The sequence below is a fragment of the Jaculus jaculus genome, chromosome 2, assembly GCF_020740685.1.
Source record: "Jaculus jaculus isolate mJacJac1 chromosome 2, mJacJac1.mat.Y.cur, whole genome shotgun sequence".
Taxonomy (NCBI): Eukaryota; Metazoa; Chordata; class Mammalia; order Rodentia; family Dipodidae; genus Jaculus; species Jaculus jaculus.
In genome coordinates, this window is record NC_059103.1 from 156,510,115 (window position 1) to 156,537,736 (window position 27,622).

The 27,622-nt window shown below is 40.6% G+C and overlaps 1 protein-coding gene across 2 annotated transcripts; it reads left to right on the forward strand.

The window, feature by feature from the left end:
- The first annotated feature begins 663 nt into the window (after positions 1–663).
- Positions 664–27,078, forward strand: LOC101602794 (signal-regulatory protein beta-1-like). 2 transcript variants are annotated; one of them, XM_045144442.1, is made up of 4 exons: positions 664–773; positions 14,704–15,057; positions 26,023–26,142; positions 26,579–27,078. In XM_045144442.1, exons 1-3 carry the CDS (start codon positions 701–703, stop codon positions 26,133–26,135), a joined length of 540 nt encoding a protein of 179 aa, XP_045000377.1. In that variant the 5' UTR covers positions 664–700; the 3' UTR covers positions 26,136–26,142; positions 26,579–27,078. The 2 variants fall into 2 exon arrangements, with proteins under 2 accessions (XP_045000377.1, XP_045000378.1); XM_045144443.1 differs by lacking the exon at positions 26,023–26,142.
- The last annotated feature ends 544 nt before the right edge of the window (positions 27,079–27,622 follow it).

Here is a 27,622-nt window from a genome sequence, read left to right on the forward strand (position 1 = left end):
ATATTCCTTTACCAGTATAACCTTACACCCTCAATGTCCCTAATGGCCCCATCATGCAGAAAGTTATTAAAGTTTGCTCAAATACTTCCTGGAATAAATCATAAAATAATTCTATTTGATTGGATGGACATGCAAAGTCTAAAGGTACCATTAGATTGCACTTGGGTACATTTATCAGCATATGGATAAGGACTTGCCATGGGGTTATTTCAACAGCAGAGCCTGTTCCACACCAGCATCAAGCATTTCTGAGCCACCCTCCTCCTAACTCAATTTCATATCTCCAGCTAAGACTGGGGCAGAGCAGACCAAATGTCATCCCCACCTCGAGTTTCAGACTTGGAAATTAGTTAAACGTCTTTCTTTCTTGGGTTATATACAAACTAGTAAGTCACAAGCAAGATCTCAAGATTTCTGGAGGGGCTAAATGCATCCAGTGTATGCTCAAAGAGAAAAAATTCAATACTTTTGGTTAGACTAATTGTGAGTGACTGAAAAAATAAACCATGAGAAACACCTCCTTCCTCGCTGTCTGCACAGCCTGGTTCCTATTTCACAATCAGTACTGGGGTTGCTGTTTCTCTACAGTGAAGCCACTTCCTGTTGAGCAAAGGAAACCACATATTTTCTTCTCTCCATGGTTCAGACCCTGCACTCTCTCTACAGACACTGGACAGAGCAGGCTCCTTAGATCGCTAAGATGTCCATTCTTGATTTCTGGCCCCAGACTCCACACAGTGTCCTGCTACTTATCCTACTTCTGGGACCCAGAGGTGAGCATGTCCCTGAATCCCTTTCCCTTCCCCTGGGATATTCCTGCTTATGGAATTCAGGGGTTCAAAGTAAACATAGGTGAGAGGGCACTAACAGAGTCCTGACTTTTGGCTTTGTTGGTTCATCTCCTGTAGCAGGTGGCCAGAAATATCCCATCAGGTGATGCTCCAAACTATACTCCCATACCTATAATACTTCAGCTGAGAATGTACCTTTCAGAAGAATCATACTTAACTCCCTGTCACTCACAGGCCACAAGACTGGTTGTTATCTGTTCAAGGCCACTAAGCTAGTTCTGAAGCAGCTGGTGGGGCATCCTGCGCCCAAGCTCTGCACTGTCTGCTCGCTGCTGCGGATGTGAAGTCCGAACGCAGGCAGCGGGGCCGTGTCCGCGGGAGTGCTCAGCCACCTTCCTTCCTTGGTGGGATTCAGCTCTACACTTTGCCTTGGCTTCAATTTGTTTTGGTCTTTCATAATTTGAGTGTTGCAACCCAGTCCTTTCTTCCTTAAGAGCACATTTCTTCCACATTTTCTGCTTGTGTGTGGCCAAGCTGAGAGTGCTATGACAAGGAACCATGGACTGGGTGGCCGAACAACAGACACGCATTTCCTCTCAATGTCGGAACCTGGAGCTCATGGTTATGGAGTTCCCTGGATCTGTCTGTTCCAAAACCCCCTTCCTTGCCTTGTTCTGGCATCTTCTCCTTGTGTCTTCACATACAATCTTCACTCTGCCTGTTTGTGGGTATTTTCTCCTCCTCTCATCACACAGCCAGTCATGTTTGAGACAAACTCATTGACTTAATTTAACCTTCATTTCCGTTGTAAAGATCCTTTGTTACAATGGCACATTTTCAAACGCTGAGTTTTTTGTCTTCAGCTATGGTTAGAAAAAAATTCATTTTATAACACTTCAAGGCTCTTGCCCTGGTCTGCTCCATTTTCTCCTGGAAGGCTCCCTTTTCTGCCTCTAGAGAGAAGTAGGATTGAGGACAGCCTGAAGGAATCCTGGTCATGCTCTCCCATGATGCTGTGTATCCACACACCCTCTTGTACTTGAAGCAAACACCTTGGCTTCCTAGTTGGACACAGCAATTTGCTATCTCCCCACTATGGCACTGTCCATGTGTCTCCTCATTTCAGAGGGTCAGCACCTGGCTTTACAAAGGATTCCCAATTCATTGTGCCTCCCTCAAAGGCAGGAATAAGAGATAAGCTCTTCCAATGCTGTGGAAATTTGTTCTCTTGTCTAATCCTTGCCTTGCCACACTTCTGGGAGATATATACCATTATTCTGTTCACAAAGAGGGAACTGAGGCAAAGGAAGGGACTTGCCTGGGGTTACCTACCTTGCTTGGTATAGAAGCTGGGGTTTAATATAGGCAGTCTGAGATTTCTTTTCTTACATTCCTTCCATCCTTCTAGCTTCTCTCTCTCCTTCCCTCTCTTCTTTACCTCCTTTCTTTATTCCTTCTTTTCTTAATGGTGGTGCTAGATCGTGAATTTATTTTCATACATATCAAATATATGTTTTGGGATTGAGATACAGCTACACCCTCATCTGTCATTTAACCTTGCTGTGCTCCTTGGCTTCTCAGTGTAGCTTAATCATAAAAGAAGAAGAAAGTTCAGTGACACCAACACATGAACTGAGGGAAACAGCATAATGGTGGAAAGACTTGTGTTGCTTACACAGCTGTTATAGTGTCAATGAACTCTGGAAATACTCTCACAGGAACATGCATATGTGTTCTAGTATTAGTCTTTGTTGTGCTTCAATCCACTCAGGATGAAAACCAAGGTAATCAGCACATAACTAGAGTTAAAATTCAGACCTATGCACTGACAGTTTTGTCAATGATGCATTTAATACTTTCTCATTCTCTCACTCTCTTGTTCTTGCTCTTGCTCTCATCTGACTGAGATTTCCACAGTGGTTCATATGTTTGCATGCATATAATCACAGCTGTGTATATGTGTAAGTGCATATCACTACACACACAGATAGATACATATTTTAATATGTGTTGTTTTATCAAAATCACATTCTTCACTCTAATATGATATTGACAAAAATCAGAAGTTTTATTTTTCCTACCACCACACCCACTTCTTTTGTGCTTTGATTCTTGATTCTTTAAGCTTCCTGAAATTCTTTTTTAATTCTCTTTTAAATACTTTATATTTATTTATTTATGACAGCAAGAGGTTGATTGAAAGAGAAAGAGAGAGTGAGAATGGGCGCTCCAGGGCCTGTAGGCACTGCAAATGAACTCCAGATGCATGCACCACTATATGCATCTGGCTTACATGGGACCTGGAGAATTGAACCGGGGTCTGTAGGCTTCACAATCATGTGCCTTAACCGCTAAGCCATCTCTACAGCCCTAATTCTCTTTTAATAAGTAGAAACTTTGTGGGAACACATAATATGTTGGTACCATCATGTCCATCCTCCCTGCCCCCTTTCCACTGAAGGTCATCCTTAGTGGGATTGCTGTTCACCATGTAGCTGTAGGTTATGAGGTGTGAGAGCAGGAGGCTGCCATTTTGGAGAGGGCAATGACTCTGGATATTCTTCTCACCCTGTGACTCTTACTTTTTTTTTTTTTTTTTTTTTGCCTCCTCTTCCACAAACTTCTCTGAGCCTTCATGGATGTGCTTTTTTTTTTTTTCTTTCAAAGTAGGGTCTTGCTCTAGCCCAGTCTGACCTGGAATTCACTATGTAATCTCAGAGTGGCCTCCAACTCATGACAGTCCTCCTACCTCTGCCTACCAAGCACTGGAATTAAAGGCGTGAGTCACCATGCTCTGCTATGGGTGTCCTTTAATTCTACTTTATTATTGAGTTCTCAGCAGCTTTAGGATTTCTGTTTTAATTTATTTTGAGTGTCCTCAGTGTCTGTCTGCATCACTCTGGCCAAGGCCATCGTGCTTGCCATAGAAGCAGCCTTCTTTCTCATTTTATCAGTTCCTCTGTGTCTTTACCTGGGCCTTGATTGTTATGTGAGTGAGGGTGGTTCATCTCCCCTCAGGGAAACAGCTATCTCTCCTTATCTTGTTGGTAGATCTCTGTTCTTGCTACTTTCTAAAAAACAAAACAGCCTCCAATGGAAAGTTAAATTAGGATACAATTAAAGTGATAAGCATTGTTAGTTTACAGAGATTTTGATGGGTGTAGCCTTAATTGCTTCTCATTGGAGTGTATTACCTTGTTCTCCACAGGATTCTAACTTGGTTCCTAGTATTATTTACAGGTTCCTTTCCACTGAGAAGATCTTATGATCAATCAAAAGGCCATTGGTGGGCTGGGGAGATTGCTTAGCAGTTAAGGCACTTGTATATAGAGCCAAAGGACCTAGGTTCAATTCTCTAGGACCCATGTAAGTCAGATGCACAAGGTGCCACATGCATCTAGAGTTTGTAGCAGCTGGAGGCTCTGGCACATTCATTCTCTCTCTCTCTCCATCTCTTTCTGTCCCTCAAATAAAAATTTAAAAATTATATATTTAAATCCACTGGTTATCCACTTAGACTAGGTGCCACCATTGCCAAGGTTTGTACATCTTGCCAGGCTGGTTGCTTTTGTATAGCAATGTCCCTTACTTGTTTACAACACTGTTGGCCATTTTCCCTCAGCAGCTCATGCAGTGCTTGGCAGCAATATATGGGCTATTCATCTAAGAACAGACTTCTTTGCAGATTCAGCTGGATCTCTTGATGTTTTGCATTAACAGAATGTGGTGTCTTTAGCAATAGGGTCTTTTTAAAAAATTAGTCTTTTGTTTTTAGTTATGTACACAATGTGTATACAGCCATGTTAGTACCATTGTTAGCCTCCTCCCTGTCCTCCCCTCTCCACAGAGACCATCTTCCTTGGAAAATGTTGGTTGTGCATTGTGGGGTTAGCCATCAATTATGGGAAAGAGGCAATGTCTCTGTGCATAATGACCCAACATGTGGCTCTAACAATCTTTCCGCCCCTTTTCCACAAATTTCCCTGAGCTGTGTTTGGTTTGTTTTAGGTCTACTTCACTTGGGAGCCTCTGGATCTCTGGCTCTCTGGTTTGTTAGGAATTGAATGTTCTCTGTATCTATCTCCACCCTTGTGCTGGTACCAGGTTCACCAAGAAAGCAGCACTCTTGCTCATTTCTCCAATTACCCTTGGTTTCAGCTAAGGCCCTGTTGAGGTATGATGGGCTGAGTCTCTCCTCAGTATCTGTATCCATCTGAAAAAGAGAAGTATATTATACAATGGAGATTGAAGTCAGCACCAGATAAATGGGATAACCATTATTATTTTAGCGAGAATTTAATAAGCGTAGGCCTTCTTATAGTCTATGACTGGTGGGAGCTTGATAATGGAGAATGGGCTTATTTTTTGGATATGGTTCTGACTTGATTCCCAGCTCCAGCTATGAATTCTATTCCACTGAGTGGCTCAGTTAGCCAAATCCAGAGCAGCTGGTTACCCACCATGGCTGTGTGCCACTATTGCACTTGTATGAGAATCATGTCAAATTGTTTGCTGCTGAGTAGCTTAGACCATGAGTTGCTTGGACACATATTTGTCATTTCCCCCCAGTCATTCACGTAGCACCTTCTGGCACTAGATAAGCTAACAATCTGGGGCAATAGGGTTTTATCTTTTACCTCAGGTGGGTATTTCAAGTGATTTGACAGAAACCTGTCTTGATTTGCAGACCTCATAGGTTTCTACAATCAAGAGTTCAATGTGGATTGTAACCAATTTCTGGTACTAGGGGTTGCAATCCATGGTCCTTCTTACCACAAAATCTCTCCATTCTTGAGGTTTATATATTTTATTCCACTATCCAGGAGAAAGATTACTATGGGACCAATTCATTTTGGATTTGGTTTTGTGTGTATATTCCCCTTCCCTCCAACTCCCTACTCCTCTTTCTGTCCCTTGAGTTTTCTCTCAGGTATGCCTGCAATTCAATCTGATCCAGGTTTGGAACCACAGATGAGGGAGAACATGAGGTGTTTGCTTTTCTATGCTTGTGTGAGTTCACTGAGTGTGATCTGTTCCAAGTTCGTTCATTTTACTACAAATTTCATTATATCATTTTTTTTTCTTATTGCTGAGTAGAATTCCATTTTGTATATATACCACATCTTCATTATCCATTTGTCCAATGTGGACATCTGGGTTGATTACAGTTTTTATTTATTGTCAATTGAGCAGCTATAAACATGGTTGAGAAAAAAAAAATCTCTGCAGTGAAGAGTGGAGACCTTATGGTAGATGCCCAGTAGAGGAATGGCAAACACAGACTTAAGAAAATATTCATCATCCCTAATTATCAGGAAAATGCAAATTAAAACAACTATGATATTCCACCTTACCCCAGTAAGGATACTAAACATTAAAAAATCAAATGAAAATAAATGCTGGCAAGGATGTGAAGAAATAGGAACCCTCATCCACTGTTGGTGGGAATGTAAGATGGTAAAACCACTTTGGAAATAAATATGGAGACTCCTAAAAAAGCTGACTATAGAGTTACCAACAGATCTAGTTGCATTGTCTTATGATATGATTCAGGAAGCAACGTTAATTTTCCTGAACTTGTGGAGTCATACTTTATGCCCTAATATATGACCTCTTCTGGAGAAGGTTATACGGGCTGCTGAGAAGAATGTGTATTCTGTAGAATTAGGGTGGGATGTTCTGTCCATTAGGTCTAGTTGATCCATGATATGGTTAAGTTCTATTATTTCACTGTTGATAAAAGGAACTATGGGACCCTGATTACTTGCTCTAGTTTTTTTTTTTTTTTTTTTTCATTTCCAGCCATGTATTGACCATGCTTTGCTCTATCACTATCTCCCTCCCATGGCTCCATATACACCAGGACTACCGATGTATTGAAACCAGTGTGTCCATGAATTGTAACAAAACTCCTTATTTGATTATCTCAAAAATTTGGCTCAGTACTGCAAAGTTGCCCAACAGAAATGAAATGTCCACCAAAGCTGGAACTAAATTTGGAAGTGCCTCTTCACTTAGGAGGTGGTAGATAGATAGATAAATTAAGTCACTGTTGTATGTATGCATGCATGCATGTATGTATGTGCCATACTTTGAAGACAATACATGTATGCTTCCCTTCCAGTCTTTCTGCTTCCCATCTGTCATGAGCTGAGCAATGATGCTATATCACCATCACATTTGGTCCCAGCACGAGACAACAGCTATACAGCCATTCCGACCATACATTGAACCTTATGAAAGCCTGAGCTTAAATCAACCTTGTCCACTTGAACTGTTTCTCACAGGAACTTACACAGCATCAAGCCATCTTAGATGAGACTAGACAATAAACAGATTCTAGTTCTTCCAGGACAGGCAGGATGTTATTCCTATTGTTCTTGTTCCTGGCTGACCACTTGCAAAAATCTATCTTGCTGCTATTGTCCTTAATCAGCTCCTCCTGAAAAGAAACTCTAACTGTTCTTGGGAAAATTGGACAATGTCTACTCAAACATAATGGGGTCTGCCATTTACTTTTTTCCTGTACTCTTTTCTGCAATTTTATCTAAATCTTAAGAAGAATGGTATGGATGTCTCAGTTAACACGGAGCATACAACAGTTACTTACTGTCAGCATTTTGAAGATATTTGAATGTCTCCAGTAGTCACTATAAATGGTATAAGGAAGCTTCCTGGACCAAATATAAATGAGGGGAATTTGATAAGCAAAACACCCTTGCTTTTTTCCTACTTTTAGTGAACATATTTTGAGGTTTTTTTCTATTAAGTATAATGTTGGCTACATGTTTGTTATATATGGCCTTGATTATGTTGAGATGTTTTCCTTCTATGCCAAGTTATTTGAGAAATTTTATTAGGAAGGAATGTTGGATTTTGTAAAATGCCTTTTCTGCATTTAATGACTTAATCATATGAGTCCATTTGTATGGTGAATTACATATATCACTTTGCATGTGTAGAATGAGCTCTACATTTCTAGAATAAATCCCATTTTTTTTCATGGTGAATGGTATTTTTTATGTCTCCTGGTATTAAGCTTGCAAATACTTTGTTGAGAATTTTTGCATCTTTGTTCATGTGGGAGATTGGCTTGCAGTTTTCTTTTTTATTGCTTGTAATCTGGTGTTTGGTATCCGGATAATAATTTATGAGTAAAAGTTTGTTTTTGTAAAATTTTTTGTTCATTTTTTATTAATTTATTTGAGAGTGACACAGAGAGAGAAAGAGACAGAGAGAGAGAGATTGAGAATGGGCGCCCCAGGGCTTCCAGCCACTGCAAACGAACTCCAGACGTGTGCGCCCCCTTGTGCATCTGGCTAACGTGGATCCTGGGGAACCAAGCCTCGAACCGGGGTCCTTAGGCTTCACAGGCAAGCACTTAACCACTAAGCCATCTCTCCAGCCCGAGTAAAAGTTTTATAGTGTGTCTTCTTTTCCTATTTTGTGGAAAATTTTTAAGCTTTATTTTATTTTATTTATTTTTTAGAGAGAGAAAGAGAATGGGCACACCAGGGCCTTTAGCCACTGCAAACTCCAGATGCATGTGCCACCTTGTGCATCTGGCTTACATGGGACCTGGAGAATCAAACCTGGGTCCTTAGGATTCATAGGCATGTGCCTTAACTGCTAAACCATCTCTCCAGGCCTTTTGTGGAAATTTTTGTGATGTATTTAATAGTTCTGGTAAATGTCACATCTGAATCCATCTAGGACTTGGATCTTTACAGTTGGAAAAAAATTTAAAACGTCTTCAGTCTCGTGGCTTATTACAGATCTCTGTCAGTGGTCTCACTTGTTACTTCTGATTTAATTTTGTTTATCTATCTATGTATCATCTAGATATATTAATTTTATATTTTCCAATTCACTATAATATTTATTATGAAAGTATATAATTGTGATTTTCTGAATTTCATTGGTTTCTGTAGTAAGGCTCCCTTCTCATCATCAATTTTGTTAATTTGGTCTTTCTATCTTTCTTTTTCTCTCTCTCCTTCCCTCCCATATCCACTCCCTACTTCCCTTCCTCAATCTCTATTAGTTTCACTAAAGGTTTACTAGTCTAATTTATGCTTTCAAAGAACAAATCTTGGGCTGGAAACGTGGCTCACCAGTTAAACGCTCTTCCCACAGCAGCACAAGGGCCTGAGTGGATGGGGACTGCCCAAGTTCAAATCTCCCAGTCTCATTTCAACACTTGGGCATGCAAGTACAGTCTCACAGGGAAACAGAGACATGTGAATCAACAGAGCCCAACAAGCTCTTGAAACAGTAAAAAGAATACTCTGGTTCAAAATAAGACCAGGTTGAAAGTAATGGACCAGAATACCCATGTTCCACTTCAGCCACGTCAGGTGAGGGTATGGACTGTGGCAAGGGCACATACACACACACACACCAAACACACACATCACAAACATATTGCACTTCTACCCACACACTTACATACACATAAGTAAAGAAAAAATAAATCTTTTTTCAGTTATTATATTTATTTTTATTTTAATTTCAGAACTTTCTGGTCTGGTCTTGACTTTTTGTGTCTATTAATTTTTTTATTTGCCTTGTTATTTTTTCAAGTCCCTTAGATGAAGTATTAAGTAATTTATTTAAAATTTCTCTTGTGTATTTATACAGGGTCTCAGAGCTATAAATTTCCTTTCTAGGGAATGCCTTTGTGGTATCCCATAGATCTTCAATTCTGTTTTTTTATTATCATTTGATTCTAAGAATTTTTTTTCCTTCTTGGTTTCCTCAAAACCACACTTACTATTAAATAGTGTGTTGTATTATTTGCATAATTTTTTGGTATGGTATATAGTCTCTGTGTTGATTGGAAGTTTTATTCCATAGTTACCAGTTACAGTATCAGAAATTATTTCAATTTTTCTGTACTTGTTAAGATTTACGTAGTGTCCTCATATTTGGTCAGTTTTAGAGGAAGTTTCATGTGCTAGGTTTTGTATATTTTGCTGCCTCCACAGTCTAGCACATTACCTAGGTGCTGAACAAACTGGATAACTATATGTAGGAAACTGAACCTTTATCCACACATTTCACCATGCACTACACTCAAACCCAAATGGATCAAAGATCTCAACATAAGACCAGAAACTTGAATACTACTGGAAAAAAATTTAGGAAGTTCGTTCCATGATATAGGAATGGAAAAAGACTTCCTGAACAAAACCCCAGTAGCTTATGATCTTAAACAGTCACTCAACCAATAGGATCACATGAAGCTGAAGAGTTTCTTTACAGACAAGTATACAATAAGCAAAGCCAATAGATTGCCCACAGAATGGGAGAAAATATTTGCGGTTTAACCAACTGATAGAGGCCTAATCTCTAGAATCTACAAAGAACTCAAAAATCTAAACAGTAAGAAGTCAAACACCCCACTCACAAAATGGGGCAAAGAGCTGAATAGGCAGTTCACAGAGGAAGAAATAAAATGACAAACACACACTTAAGAAAATGTTCATCATCCCTAATCATCAGAGAAATGCAAATTAAAACAACTATGAGATTCCACCTTACCAGATACTTAATAGGTTGATATTGTATATATGTAATTACAATGATTGTAATGGGGAGGTAATATGATGGAGAATGGAATTTCAAATGGGCAAGTGTGGGGGTGGGGAGGGAGGGAATTACCATGGGATATATTTTATAATCATGGAAAATGTTAATAAAAATTTAAAAAAAGAGGATAGCAAACATCAAAAATTCAAATGAAAATAAATGCTGGTGAGGATGTGGAGAAGTAGGAACACTCATCCACTGTTGGTGGGAATGTAGAATGGTACAACCAGTTTGGAAAGCAATATGGAGACTCCTGAGAAAGCTGACTATAGAGATACCAACACACCCAGTTATTCCCTTACTGGGCATCTACCCTAAAACCTTCAAACCATAGGCCAGAGAGATTTGCTCAACAATATTTGTAGCGGCTCAATTCATAATAGCTAAGAGCTGGAATCAACCCAGATATCCATCACTAGAAGAATGGATAACTAAGATGTGGTATATCTACACAATGGAATTCTATACAGCAGTAAGAAAAAAATGACACAATGAAATTTGAGGAAAAATGGTTGAACCTGGAACAGATCATTCTCAGTGAACTTACCCAATCACAGAAAAAAAATTGCCACATAGCCTCACTCATCTACAGCACCTAACCTGAATCTACCCAAGACGCCTTACATACCCAGCCTTTCGTGAAATAGACACTAGGATGGATGGGGAGGGAAGGGAGGACTTCGAAGGGGTGGGAAACACAAGTCTTGACTCAAATGGCAATGGTACCATAAAATTCTACTTCCTAAAAGGCAGACCAAATGGCTGAACCTTCACCAGGCCCTTAGAGGGAACATCTGAACCACAAGACACTGGAGAGGGTAGGATCAAGGCTAACCTTAATCTTCTACATCTTCCCTCCATCTCTTTCCCTCCTCCTCTCTCTCTCATCTCTCTAACTCTTGTATATTAGTTATCTTTTTCCTCATTTTCTTAGTGGGCACTGACCTGTAATTCCCAGTACCAGCATGGGACTATCATCTACAATGAGCTTTTGATCAGAGAGAACTACAAGGTTTCCTAAAAGACAGACAGATTTCTGTCAGAGTGCTTGATGACCCACCAAAGGTTAGTGGTAAGACCCTACTGCTGAAGACACCTTATGTGGTTGACACATAAAATGGAATGGCAAGGCTGGAAGCTAGAAGAGAGTCAGCACATCTAGTGCCAGAAGGTGCTACATGGGCGACTGAGGAAAAATGACCAATATCTGTCCAAGCAACTCATGGTCTAACCTACTTAGCAGCAAATAACCTGGTGTGATGCCCACACAAGTGCAATAGTGGCACACAGCCATGGTGGGGAATCAACTGCTCTTGATTTGGTTAACTGATCACCTCAGTGGTATGGGACCCATAGCTGGAGCTGGGAAACAAGTCAGAACCATATCCAAACATAAGCCCGCTCTCCAATATCAAGCTACCATCATTCATGGGCTACAAGAAGGCCTACAACTATTAAATTCTCTATAAAAAAAAAAGTAAGGATTATCTCATTTTTCCTGGTGCTAACTTACTCTCCATTGCAGAATCTCCTTTTCTTTTTCAGATAGATGTAGATCCTAAGGAGAGAGCCACCCCATCATACCTCAAAAGGGCCCCGGATTGAAATTAAGAAAAATTGGCATAACAAGCAAGGGTGCTATTTTCCTGATGAACCAGATACCAGCACAAGTGGGAAGGAGACCAACACAGAGAAAAATCAGCTCCTACCAAATCAGTGAGCCACACTCTCAGAGGCCCCCAACACCTCATCACTGAAGCAGACCAAAAATAAACCCAACATTGCTCAGGGAAATTTTGCGGAAGAGGGAGTGGAAAGAATGTCAGAGCCACATGTTGGGTCATGATATGCAGAGACATTTATCTTACCCATAACTGTGGGCTAACTCCACAATGCATGACCCATATACCTCAAGAAGGAGGGGCCAGGGGAGGGGGTAGGTCACAGATGAGCCTAATAATGGTACCAAACTGACTGTATTTGCTGAATACAAAACTAATTAATAAAAAAAAATTTAAAAATGAATACAATAAAATGGTGGTTGTTTGTTAACCAGGTCCAGAAAAAAAAAAAAAAGATTTAAAAGTGACTAAAGTTAATTGTAACATAGGAAAACAAACCAAAAAGGGTAATCTATACTATATGTATATCACTTATAAAAAGACTATATTATAGCCTTAGTAAGATTGATTTTGAAACTACTTCCATGTTTTGTTACATTTAGCACCCTGCCCTGATCTTGGAAATGCACTTAGCATTTCCAAGTCATACTTAAAGTAATGGTGTAATGTATTTCCCTGGTGGAGATCAGCACAGTTACCTTTCAAAGTGAGTTTCTATCTCACCTAAGCTGAGGAATGGAATTGTTGCCTCCTTGGTGCTTTCATGCTTTTGTCTTGTCTCCACTGGCTTGCTTGGGTGGTATTTCAAATTAGCTGGGGTGAGTTAGCTCTCAGGGTCAGGAACAAGTGAATTCCTTAGGTTTCCTTCAATATTCATGTTCTTAGTTCTCATGTATGGGGTAGGACAAATCAAAAATGTGCTAATTTACACTTTATTTACAGAGTTTAGGAAGTGTCTCCTCCTCTTCTTTTAATCATCCAAAACTGGCATCAGGTCAGCAGCAGAGTCCATCACCATATTATTTTATGACACTTGTTTGCACTTGTAGGAGAAGCACTTTCTGATGAGAGACTTGAGCTGATCACCGCGGATTAACATCTACTCCCTCCTGCTTGTATATAGGGCCCTGATCTGGGTTACTAAGTCACTTTATAGACCTTGTCTATTGCTGGAAAAAGTCATATTGTGAATCACGTTACAGCTTTTGTTTCACTGATTTCATTGGTGAGGCTTCTTTTCTGCCATCATGGCTGGAAGTTGATTTTACCTATTCATAGACCAAATCTGATTCATTCAACATTTGTGTCACTTTTTAAGCTTTATATTCTTTATTTCTTTTTTGTTCTAATTTTACAATAGTGTGGCTAGGGCTTTTCTAGGTCCTTGAGATATGTTAATGATAAAATCTCAACAGATGAAATGTAGGAGGGTCTTGAATGTTATGAATGATGTATCCAGCCAGATTTCTCTATTACATTATTTTTTGAATGAAGTATAATATATTTTCCAAGATATTACTTTGTTTTAGGTCAGCATCTTGTTTTTGTAGATTTAATTATTATACCAAGTTTGGAATTGTGTTGGGCAGCATTTTTTCAAATATTGATTTCTCCTCCCTAGTAAACCACTAAAGTTCTTTTCTCTATTATTTTTCTGTTACTACACTGCCAATTCTGTAATTTTGGTAGTTCAATCTGTTTTCTGCATTTTCGAATATGTTGTACACTTTCTTTATTGAATTTTTAAGTCACTGTTCTACTTAACTTCCAAGTTGGTTCCTTCTTATATTTTCTGATCATTAATTTTATATTCTTAATTTATTACTGATGATTGTGATTCAATTTAGTAATATATCTATGTTTCCTTACCTCTAGACATTTTAAAGATAAGTATTTTATAGTATTGGCCTAATAGCATAGCACAGGCCCTATTTATAACCAGGCTGTGGATCAAAAGGGGACAGAAAAGCTGTAGCTAGGGAAAGAGGGAGCAGGGCGTGCAATGAAGGGAAGATAGGAAATGAGGGAAGGAACATCAGGCAAGTTAACTGGGCAAAGTAAAGAAGAGAGCCTGATGGACAGTGCAACTCTGTGACCCATGGAAGGTTGCTTAGTGAAACCACATTTTGACCTCTGACCTTTTGAATCATGAAATGATAGATTTATTGCTCATCATTAGAACATTAATGTTATGTTATTACCCAGTGTAAAACACATGCTATCTTTCTCTCATCTTAGGAACATAAACCACTGTTCTATTTTTGAAAAAGCTCTTCACCATTATTACACAAGTCTGTTATAGTTCACCCCATCTTGAGTAAGTGGGTCAGGGAAGTTGATCCAGAGACCTGTGGTCACATGCACATCCTGCTAATGATACTCAGCACTACTTCCCTCATCCCAGTCATCTAAAGGAACCATTCAACAATACCCAATGCCATTGTGAAGAAAACACATGCAGGAGGTGAAAGAGGGAAGAAAAACCAATATTGCAGGAAACATCAGGATTCTAGAAAGAAGTCACTGAATTCTGAATTCTTTCATTAGATTTTCTTTTGTGTGATTCAGTTACCCTATATGTTACGTTCTCTACCGACAAACTCCTGCAATTTGCAGAGTCCTATTCAGTGAAAGAAATAATTCGTAAAAGAGAAACTGGAGGTTTCTGTTAGCATGACAATGATTGATGTTCCCTGCAGGAGCCACTTCACAGGAGGACCTGAAGGTGATTCAGCCTGACAAGTCCATTCAGGTCACTGCAGGAGAAACAGCCACCCTGAACTGCACCATGACCTCACTGCTCCCTGTGGGGCCCATTCAATGGTTCAGAGGTGTAGGGCTGAACCAGGAGGTTATCTACAAGTTCACAAAAGGGCACTTCCCTCGTGTCACAAACATTACAGATACTTCAAAAAGAAACAACTTGGACTTTTCCATCCGTATCAGTAATGTCACCCCAGCAGATGCAGGCACCTACTACTGTGTGAAGTTACAGAAATCAGACAGTGACAAGGAGTTTCAGCGTGGAGGAGGCACTGAGCTCTTCGTGCATGGTGAGTGTACCTTGTTCTCATGGTCTCCCCTTGTGTGGCACCAGGTCAAACTAATACCAGTAATTCTGTGAGCTGCAGCTGAGGAGCAGGCACAGCAGTGGACATTGGTGTTCATGATCTGAATTCACCCCAGGGAAGGATCTGGGAAGTAGATGAATGAAGAGGACATGCTGTATGTTGGGGCTCCATTTCTTGCAAACAGGAGGACATCCATGCTTCATGTCTGCCTGGCCCCTTTGCTCCCCTTTTCAGCTCACAGTACTCCCTCATTGGCACCTGCTGGAGCTTGAGTTGCACTCAGACAAGCTGATCTGAAGTCATGGTATTAACCACTGTTGTTCTCAGATACCTTGATCTGTTCTGTGAGTTTCGGCTCATTGTGTGTGGATATTGTACTGATGACAGGGCCTGTGGGTTTCTTTTCCTGAGCAGTTCAGCACCTCCCTCCCCACCCCCACACCTACAAATAGTTTTCTTTTATCAAAATTAAGAACAGGGAAAACTCAGCTTCTTACAATTTCTACATGAATTATTAATGTAAATAAACTTTAGTGGCCAGGAGATGTCACCCTCAACAGTTCATACATTATGCAGATATTCATTAGGTACCTACAGTGAGCTAGGAACTGTTCCTGAGCATACATTGCGCTGGTCAGTAAAATACATAGCGCTGGTGCCCAGATGAGCTTAGATTCTACCTGAGACTATGACAGTAACTGACTTTCTCAATAAATACACAAATATATTATCTTAAAAAAGTAATATAGGCTGAGGGAAGAACGGCCAGCTGGACAAAGTGACCAGGAGAAAATCAGTAGGAGAGTGAGGCTTTGAAAGCAGGGTAATTTGGGTAGACATGCTAAAAAGGGAATATTTAGGCAAAGACTAAAATAAAGTACAAGACTGAGCCTTGTGGCTGAGAAAAGGCTACACACAGGGCAGCAACATGTGCCAAGCTCCCCAAAGTACATCTTCCTGCTGTCTTTTCCTCTGATTGAAACAGAAGCTTCTGCAGGCTTGGAACAGAAAAATGTGGTGTGATGTGAGTTTTAAACTGAATGTTCTACTAGCTGGTTGACCATACACTAACATAGGACAGATAAAAGGAGGGCATCACATGCATTAAAATAAGAAAAAGTGCTACAGGAAAGAAATCAGATTTCAGATATATGTTGAGGTGGATTCCTAATGGAAGGTTTTTGGAATGGAAGAGAATGATTCTAAGGCTTAGGGCCAAACTTATGGATGAAAGAAAGTGCCTCACCTGTGATCTGTAAGATCGTAGAGTTGAGTTAAGAGCTTCATTGTGAGCATGTTCATCCTATAAGAAACCTTTGTGATGCCCAACAGGACAAACATTCGGGAGTCAGAGATGTAGGACTGGACCACGGATATAGTGCAGAAGCTGTACATGCATTGACAGAGCTCCTGCTAGGCCCTGGCTCCCTTTTGCCCTCTCTCACATTCTCCATTCCTTCCATTTCTTCACCCAAAATTTATTCATATTTTTGCCTTAGCAACTCAGCTCCATATATCTCAGTGTTCCCCTGACTTCAAAGCCCAGAGCATCTAAAGATTGTGGCACTGCAACTCTTGCCCTGTGACTTTCCTAGAAGGCATGTTTGTTACACACACTGTGCATTGTTTAGATCTTATCAATACACAGCCTAAAAAAGTGAAACGCAATTTGTATTAAGAAGTCTTTGAGTATTGAGAAATAACACAGGACTTCTTCATGATGCCAAAACGAGCCTGATTTATATCTGATCATATCTTCAGGTTTCCCTTGCTGCTTGTAACTACACCTGTATATAGCATACATTATGTAAGATGCAATATTCTTGTACTTCTTAAAGTCTCCAGAAAGTGAGCAATCAGATGAGGCAGTGAGGGTAAATCACCCAAGTTGGGTCCTGTCACCTAAATCTTTGTCCACACATAATCAATGGTCCAACAACCTACACACTTCTCAGTGTAGTTGGCTCTTTTCTGATAGTTCTTCTTCTTTATGAACATTGCTTTTAATCTAAAACAGTCTGACACAAGGTTCTACATGAACTACCATCCTGTCTTAACACATTTATATTGAGTTAAAATGCATATAATACAAACTTTCCTGTTTTAACCATCTTAAAGTTCAATTTGGTCACACTAATTTCTTTCAGTGTTGTAAAACAACTACCACTTCTAGAAAATTTACATATTCTGAAGTACAAATTCTAGACCTACTAAGCTGTAACTACTCTGCCCTCCTTCTTATGAGTGACCTTGAAGTCTGTGCTGCATTTTGATTCTTAATACAGTATGATCATAGTGAGTACAGTTGTTTATGTCTTTGGTTTTTGTAGAGAAATTTTCCTTCTATGTACATAAAGAATATTAGTCTCTTATATACATTTTTTAAAATTATTTATTTATTTATTTGAGAGCAACAGACACAGAGAGAAAGACAGATAGAGGGAGAGAGAGAGAATGGGCGCACCAGGGCTTCCAGCCTCTGCAAACAAACTCCAGACGCGTGTGCCCCCTTGTGCATCTGGCTAACATGGGACCTGGGGAACCGAGCCTTGAACCGGGGTCCTTAGGCTTCACAGGCAAGCGCTTAACTGCTAAGCCATCTCTCCGGCCCCTCTTATATACATTTTTTGTTGTTATGTTCTTGTCTGTTTAGGTATCAGGGCAATACTAACTTCATATAATGAGTTTGGAAGCCTTTTAGCTCTTTTGATGATTGGATTATCCTTTGAAAAAATTTGGTGCTACTTCTTTAATCATCTGATAGAATTTGGCAATGAAACTAACTTGGACATGTATAATTGAAAATATCTCACTATGTATTATTGTGTATTAAGGGCTTTCAGGACTTTGAGGCCAAAATGTGGCAGTTATATGTTGAGAAATTCCTCCACTACTAATAAGAATTCTAGTGTCTTGGCATATAATGTGTATTGAGCAGTCTTATAATAAGTTGTACTTTCTTAACTTGTACTTTTAGTTTCTTAATATTTCTTGTTTCTCCTCTATCATCTCTATTCCTGATTTTTGGAAATATTCATCTATGAATTTGTTGAAAATACTTTATTGTAATCAGCTTTACATTGCTGAAATAAGCATCCAAACCAGGCACAGTTTTGGGGAGGAAGGGATTTTTTTCAAGCTTACAGATACAGGGGGAAGTTCTATCAGTGGCAGGAAAATTTGCTTGCATATATCCAAGCAGAGAGAAAAAACTATAACAAGCATGAAGAGACAAAAACGGCAGAGACACTTAGAAAGCAGAGACCTAGGCACAGCTCAGACTGCTCTGTAAACCTTTGGGTTAGGATGCAGATCTACCCCCAAAGATACCACCTCCAACCAGGTGCCTAGAGATCCAAGTTACAAGCTTTAATAAAACACCTGAGTCTATGGGGCACATACATTCAAACCACCACATACTTATTATGCCTACTATGCCTTTCCACTGAAATTTTTATTCTTGTATGCCAAGAATTCTCAGATTTGTTTTCATCTTATAGTGTCCCAAATTTTTTGAAAGACCCACTCATATCTTTTTATTAATTTGTCTTTCTTTGTCTCTGAATGTTTTAATTTCTCTATTATGTCTTCAAGCTCAGAGAGTCTAGCCTCTAATAGAACTTTCTATTGGTGAGAGTTTCTATGGAGTTTTTATTTGATGTTTTGTGCTTTTTATTTCCTTTTTTTTCATTTCATGTCAGATTATTTTCTCTTCAAGATTTGTACCTCCTTACTCATATCTTACATTGACCTCCTTATTTCATTGAAGTTGCCTTCTTTGATTCTTTTGGTTTCTTCCTTAATTTCTATACTTCATCATAGCTAAAATGCCAAGGAATGATCTTCCTTAATTCTTTTAACAAACCAGTAATCATTCTTTTGAATTCTTGGTCTGGCATTCCATCTAAATCACTCTCACTTGAAGCCATTACTGTGGGATTTGTAATTTTTAGAATTATGTTATCTTTATTTTTATAGCTTTAGTAGAATCAGAAGTAGAATAGTAATAGTATAAGTGACCAAAGGTTGTGTATATGTCTGCTATGCAAATGTAATAGTAACAAATTAACAGCAATGCTGTCTTAGAATTTAGTAACTATTGGTGGGTTATTTTACAAGGGTGTTGTTGATAACACTCAGAATTTGGTTATTTCAAAGTGGGAGGGGTGTGGAGTAGGCTGGTGATGCAAGATTTGGGGGTCTTGGGGGAGGATGTCCTAGACATGTGAACTTGAATTTGGGGTCCTTATCTTATTTTAACAAAGGATTGATAAAATGGACTTAAGAAAGATAAATTATGAGTTATTCAGCTTTTGTAGGGAGAAATACTTAATTGTAAGATTTATTTAAGGATCTAGAAAAAGACTATAGTAGTTCTATTGAAGCCCATTCAAAAATATTTAGAAGTGGCATCATGAGGACCCAGGTTTTATTCCCCAGGACCCATATAAGTCAGATGCACATGGTGGCACATGCATCTGGAATTCATTTACAGTGGCTAGAGACCCTGGCATGTCCATTCCCTTGAAAGAAAGAAGAAAGAAGAAAGAAAGAAAGAAAGAAAGAAAGAAAGAAAGAAAGAAAGAAAGAGAGAGAGAGAAAATATTTCGGCTGGAGAGATGGCTTAGTGGTTGAGGCACTTGCTTGAAAAGCCAAAGAATGTTGGTTCCAGTCCCCAGGACCCATGTAAGCCAGATGCACAAAGTGGCACATACATCTGGTATTCTTTTGCATCAGCCGAAGACCCTGGCACACCCATTCTCTCTTTCTCTCTCCCTCTCTCTCTCTGTCTCTCTCTCTCTCTCTCTCTCTCTCTCTCCCCCCTCCTCCTCACACACACACTCTCTCTCTGAAATAAATAAATAAAAATAAAATAAATTATTAAGAAGATTCAGAAGAAACATGCACTAGTGTGGGAGGCAAAGCATAGTTTATGAGGTTTATTTAAAAGAAATTGGGACCTAGGAAAAGGCTGGAATAGATGTATAAGCACATGAAAGACAGAATCTTGAAGCCCATACAAAATTATTTAGAAGGAAAGAAAACCACACAATTGGTGTGGGAGGCACAACATCTACCTTGAGCCTCCACATGGAAGAAATTTAGTAGTGATGACTTAAGGATCACCAGCAGAGAGAAATTACCAAAGCAGAGACCAGGAAATTCAGATGAGAAATGAGTAGTAACGAGAGTATTATACCCATGGTAGAGTTCAGCAGAAATATGCACATAGTAGGCTCAGAGTTTAGATGGTGCAAATGGTGCACTCAGAGATCAAAGATGAGTCTTACATGTAATCAAAATGAGAATTTGCCCAAGCACATGACACGTCTGGAAGACAAACGGAAATGCCAAGGCCGAGGGGGAGTGCTCTCTTGTCTCAAAAACAAAGCAAAACAAAGCTGAAATGGACAGAGATAGACTTGCACGTGTCCAGAGAGATGACAAGACAAAGAAAGAGAAACCAGATAAGAATTACACATGTAGTCAAAGTAAGAAGGTGCCCCAAAGCATGACACAGATAGATGACAGGCAAAAAACATACCCAGACTGAGAGCAGTGCTCTCCCTTACCCAGCCTCAAGATCACAGGGCAGAAAGAGGGCAGAGGTCAGCACAGAAAATCCTTTATGGTCACTTTTTCTTCCCATCAGACTCAGGTATGTAAAGGAAAGACCCGATTTGTTTGCAGATTCAGGGAGCTGACCCAAGTGCAAGACCACCTAGGTAGTGTGCTAGACAGTGGAGGCAGCAGGTGGCACTTTTTCTGGACAGAGGCCTGGGTTCCTTCCCCCCCACCCATTTTTTTGATTCTGATTGTCATTATGTGAAGGAGAGTCAGACAATGCAGACCAACCCTGTTACAAATGTGATCCCCACGTAGGTATTAAATACCCTCCCCACTATCCTATGACAAGTTAAGTCTGAAATCTGGCCTGGAGCCCATATCTGACTACAGGTTAGCATCTTGATACAGAGCAGGAGCCAACATTTCCACTGAGGAGCTAAGAGTTCAGCAAGCAGTAAACTCAAAGTCCTTGAACCCAGTCTCAACAAGGAAGCCAGCATTTGCACTCATTGTCAGTTTACCAGAGCTCTAATTCAGACCTGAGTTCCTGTAATAACTAGAAACCCTCCTGCCAGTATATGCCACATCTGTCCTCTGTATTAGAACATAGAGCTGCTTCCCTTTGTAAACAGCAGAATCATACTCCAGAAGGTGGAGACATTATAGTTCTGTGATGGTGAGTGTCTCATTGGTTTCCGTATTTGTGCTAAGATGGCACTTCAAGGCATGGCCTTGCACAGGTACCATGCTGTCCAGTAGGTTTATGCCCTGGGAGGAGGCCTTTGGGTTCACAGGATGAATACCTTCATTTTCATATATATTTTCAGTTTATCCTTCAGGATGTGGACTCTCTAGATATTCTCACCATTCCTTGACTAAGGCGGGGAGGGTTGCTCCACCCTGGCTTTGCAGATATCACAAATGATATCACCAAAGTCTCCATATTAAGACAGCTCCACCTAGTAAGTGGCTCAAGTGAGACAGTGTCTCCTGACTCCCAGGAATGCTCATTTCTATTCCCATGCCATGTGCCCAAAGGATGCCCTGGAGGAGAAAGTAGGGGGTGGGAGGGGCAGGAAGAAGTAGACTTTTGCACTGTGCCACATCTTTACTCATGGAATTCTATTATTAAGCCAGTGCTAGGGAGAAGGGACCACTTTACCTTTGTATGAATTAGGACACTGGTTTAGAGGGTGTCCATGACTTGTCATTCTGTAGGGAATGAAGGTTTGACCCCAACAGCCTGACTTCTAGGCAGACCCTATTCATATGCTGTGCTTGAGATGTGGTTCTGTACTTGAGCAGCAGCCACAGAGTAGAGATGCTCCTACCTCCCAGCTTGCCTTATGAGTTTTGTCCATGGTAGGGGGGGGTGGGCATGCCATGAGGGAGACAGGGGCCCCTGGGAGCAAAAGGTTCCTTCTCTCCTGTGTTAGCAGGAAGGATTTCAGTCTACAATTGTACTAGTCAGGTTCTATGGGGAAAAGGGTGGTGACATAATTGTTGAGGCTTCAGAAGTGGGATATTTACTCTTCTGAGGAACATGAAAGCTTGAGGGCAAGAGACATGAACTTGGGACACAGTGAGGAGGAAGAAACAGAGTCTGTCTTCATACTCAGCTTCTCCTCTGTGAAATGGTGACAGTGATTGTCCTTGTGGATGCAGGATTCTGTGAGGATTGAGAGGCCATCCATAAGGCACTGGGTGGTCATGTCTGGACATTGTTGGGCATCAGTAGTGCAGTCATCTGCAGGTGAGAGAACAGAGCCTAGGCTCCCAGAACCACATTTCAATTGCCATATATGCCCTGTGATCTGTGCCAGAAGTTACATACAGGGCCTTTATATCATATCTCTTTAGCTATTATAAGTCCACAGGGGACATTCACAACTATTCTCCTCACAGAACTGTCAGCCAATGTAGGTCAGAAGTGGTTGGGCAGAGAAACACTCTAAGGTAAAGGCTCCAGGCTACTAGAGATTCTGTGAACAGGTATTGTGAGCAGGTACAGGCAGATGCAGGTTCAAACTGCACATAAGGGCAGGACTTCTTGTCTTACACAGATTCGCATCAAAACAGATGCTGAAGATAGCAGTCTACTCAATCCAGACGTTTCTTGTATGAATGACCCAAAATATATCAATGAGTACTCTATCCTTTTTCCTTCCTAAAGTCCCCAGTTCTCTATAAAAGCTCCTCTGGAGAAAATGTCTAAGTGATGCTTTAGATCTAGTAATTGACAGTCTAAAAGTCACCTTGGAAATGAGCCTCTGGGCAACCCTTGATTACACCTTGGGCAATTACCCTGATTAGGTTAACTGAGGTGGGAGGTCATACCTCAGCTATGAATGGAATGGGCTGGGGTCCAGGAATCAATCAGAAGGACAAAGCCAGCTGAGCCTGAGCATTCATCACTGCTTCCTGACACAGCTGAATCAGCTCCCACTTTATATTTCTGCTACCCTGCCTTCTCCTCCATGATGGACTTAACCTTAAACTGCAAACCAAAATGAATCTTCTATTAAGTTCATTCTAGTCAGGTATTTGGTCACAAAAATAAGAAAGTAACTAATGCAGCCTGTCACCCTGGTCATATTTTGAAATCCACTGGCCAATCTCAGGTCCTGAGCATACCAGGGGAACCTCCCACCCCTGCAATGCCAGAAGGAACGAAGTGCTGAGGATCATTGTGGTCAGGCCAGCAACACGATGTCCAGAAACTCCATAAAAGATGACTGTCTTCAGAGCCTCATCTATTTAGGGACATTAGGAATGCCAGTGTAGATAATTTCAATTCTTCAAATGAAAATTCCTTGTTCTGCCCTCAATGGTTTGATAAATGCTTAGGAGGAAGTTACCTGTTTACAAATACAAATGTGTCTATTTGCTGCCTGGGGTCTGTCACTCAGGTGGTCAGTCATAATTAGAGAAATAAGACAACTTTAGGATCCATCTACAGGGGACATTGGCTTCCTTTCCTTAATCTACCCATGTGTGTGGTTTCGGGACAATGCCCAGTTTGTGAGGTGTGGGGGATTGAACCTAGGGCTTTCAGCAAGCTGTGAAAACACTCAACTGAGCTACATTCCTCAGCCCCGTAGATAGATTTCCCACTATACTGTTTGCATGTCATCAGTGACCGACAATAAAAGCACCTCTCTTATCTGTTAATGTTCCTTTTTAGCCAGACCATCTCCCCCTGTAGTATCAGGACCTGTAGCCAGAGCAGCACCAGAGCAGACAGTGAACTACACTTGCAAGTCCCATGGCTTCTTTCCCCGAAAAATCATCCTGAAGTGGTCTGGAATGTTAGTCCATTATCACAAAGCAAGAGGCAAGGAGGCCCCTGTTGGGACTCCTCACACTTAAACCACATAACCTCAGGGATACCTTTAGGAATTAACACCAGCAGATGGCAGTCTGCTGGGTGAGGATTCCGATGTGCACTGAAAGTCTTGGGAGTGACTGAGACAGAGCAGATGTTGAAAAGATTAAGGAGGAAGGAGAACATGAAGAATGATAGCATACATGTGATTAGATAAAGAAGGCAAGTTGACAGAAGCTAAAAAAAAAATAATCCACACCCTTCCTTCTTAATATTATTTGATACTGAAACATGTATCAGAAAATTATGTAATCCTCAGGTCTCATACCATTGTTGATCCTTGGGTGGGGGTGTTGTGGAGAGATGGCTTTAAAATTAGACTGCACCATGTTTATGTTCTTCTAGATTATCCTATTATAAGGATGAATACTACCTCTGACATTTAAAAAAGAGACAAACTTTAAAGACTCAAGCAGCTGGAATTGAAGCCTCAATAGTGCGGTTTACAAGAACCAACTAGTTTTGTTGACCATCTCTATTTTTTTTTTTTTTTGATTTTCTAGGGGCTTTCTTTCTTTTTTTTTAAATAATTTCCTTTATTCTGTTTCTTCTGGTTTGCTTTGGTCTGTTCCATTTCTTGAAGTAAGTGGGAATTTATTTCTATGCTAATGTCAAAAGATACTTCTATATGGATAACTAGATGACTACCACGTTAATTTTAATAATTATCTTTCATCTCAATCTCTTGCCTGACCTGGGCCCATGGCTATGTGGGCTGTGGTCCTCATGACCAACCATGCCAGTGGTCAAGTGTTCAGAGTTCAAATTATCCTTTTAGTGTGCTCTCCCGAATACTCCTGCAGGCCAGTCTGCTCAGCAGGCACATTCTGACTTGGACAAGGGAAGGCAGGACCACTGTGGTATGTGTGACTCGGGAGGCAGCAGCAGTGACAGCAGTGCAAGGACAACAAATGATACAAAACTGCTCACAGGGCTGGAACATCAAGTGCTCTTATAAGTTCTTTATAGTTGAGGATAGGGTGCTGAGATTTACAAGCCCAACTCATTCATTCTATCTTCAGGGCCCCACCACCTGACTGACCTCAGATGGTTCAGCTCTTCAAGTGAGACAGTGTCCCAGAGTCACTGAGCTGAGAGCCGCTGGCACCCAGCATCCCAGCAGCCAAAACTGTGCTTTCCACTGTTTTCTAAGGACCTATAAACACTATTTAACTTCTTAAAATAGTTTTAGTATTCTATTAATTTATAAAGCAAATATTACTATCTATCAGTATTCAAAGACCATACACTCACTTCTGTAAGTCTGGCTGAGGACAGCAGAAAGACTTCAGATGGGATTTGCACTGGAGAAGATGGGCAACATGATTTTGAGGCCTTCCCAGGTGTGATATCTGTTCTCTTAACTAACTATAGTATTTTCCTGGCAGTGAATTCAAGTCACCTGCTCCTTTGCAGGTTTCTTCCAGCTTCCGTAGAGTCAATCAGGATGATCTACCTCTGAGCAGAATAGTCTTGCATTTATCTCTCCATGATCTATCCTCATGCAGGTGCATATCCATTCCCAATTGTACCTGTGGCCCTGAGCGACTGGAGTGGTCTTATTCCGTGACATGGTGTCAGGATCCTCCTAAGGGACAACAATGATGACTTTCTCTGGGTCCCATCAACTTTGTGATCCTCTGAATCTCTGTAGGTATCAGTTTATCCATCAGTGTGTGGATAATAATTTATGACCCATAGGATTAATAGACCCTGACCCACCAGGAAAGATATAGACGCCACATTTAAGTCACGATTCAATGAGCAGATGTTATACCTCTTCCCTCTAGGTAATAACCAGCTGACCTGAGACAGGGAATAAGAAAGAAAGAGCATTTTTAATATGTCTTTTGCAAAACAGGACATTGATTCAAAATCCTAAGCACTTTGATGAGATCAATTAGAAGAAGATGAAGCAAGTGGAGGCCACTAGGAATGGACTTCAGATGGCTCCTCTAGTGTCTCATTTTCTCCTCTTGTCCTTTTATTTTCAGAACTAGATGCATCACTACCTTCTATCATCTTTTTTGCTGTTCTCCTTATCCCCAAGATATTTCTGGTGGCTTCTGTCTCTGCTGTCTATGTCCACATGAAGCAGAAGTCTTAACTGCAAGGTAGGCGTGAAGGGACATAGTACAAGGACTGATACAGAGGTAGCATGGTCAGCAGAGGGCACAGTGACCACTCACATACCATCAAGGTGTGGAGGGTCTAGAAGTGCAGTCATGTTTCTGGTGATCTTCAGAAGTCTTACTGAAAGCTCTGAGAGGTCCCCTATATTAAAGGTTACCAGGGGTGCATATAGAGTCCCGAAGGACTTAGAAGACATGATGGTAGGAGGGATATTGGAATGGGATCTTTCTTTCAGTCAGTTTCTAGTTTACTGAAAGGTCATAGAAATGTTTATAAGTGCCAGATGGGGTGCTTTAGGGACTATATCTGCTCTGGTCCTCTCTGCGATCATGAAGAAGGGCCAGGCTAGACAATCATGACTCTGGCAGGAAACTGAAGTGACAGTCCTGTGACTTGTGCCTCTAATTCACTCAACAGGTTTGCCAGAAGAAAGCAGCCCAATGACATCATAACGTGTAGGTGACAATCCAAAGTTGAGGAGAATTGAGAGAAGGTGATTCTCTACAGCACATCTCTTCCTCCATACTGCAGTAGAACATCAATCTCTGCCTCCTCCTTGCCTGAAGGGACTCAGCCACACAGCTGATGGGAACCTAGATTCTGCTCCTGAATCCTCATCTCCCAGGATACTCCTGGGCCAAAAATCCCATGAAGACCTCCTTCATAATCCTTGATGCCTTAGCACTGGTTCTACATTGGTATGAGCAGGGACAATGGGAACTATCACTGGGTAGTGACTTGGAGTCACACTCTATAATGTGAGGAACAAGCTCACCCTGGTCCATTGCTACAGTGTTGCCCACTACAACACATCCTAGTCTACACTCCCTGGCCCTAGCTTATCATTTGGAGTCCAGTGTACCCCAACTCTCCAGCCTTATTAGTGTTCTCCAATGTGCCTACTCCCAATTTTAAGAATAAAAAACTATTCTCATTGCTCTTTAACCACATGTTCTGTTCCCCCTTACCTCTTCACCCAAAATGCTCTGCCTCACTCTCTAGGAAGAACACAAGTGGTTCTGTCTCCTGCATTCATGCCAGCCTTGTTGAAACCTATGATTCTGGGAGCATGTAGGTAAATTTTGTTCAGATACTCTCTTAAAAAATTATACTTTATGGGTGGTGGAGAAATTCAGCAGGTAAAGGCACTTGTTTGCAAAACTTGATGGCTTGGGTTCATTTTCCATGTTCCCACATAAAGCCAGATACAGTGGTGCATAGGTCTGGAGTTTGTTTTCAGTGGCAGGAGGCCCTGGAGATCCCATTTTCTCTCTCTCTGTCTCATTCCCTCTGTTTATAAACAAATAAATAAAATATTGAAAAGGAAAAACATATTTTGTATTGGTTTACTAAGTAGTAGATTTCCTTATGGCTTACTCATACATCCTTACATTTTATTTCCTCTCCCATCACTTACTTTTTCTATTTTTTTCCTGTCCTTATTCCAACTTAAACTTTCCC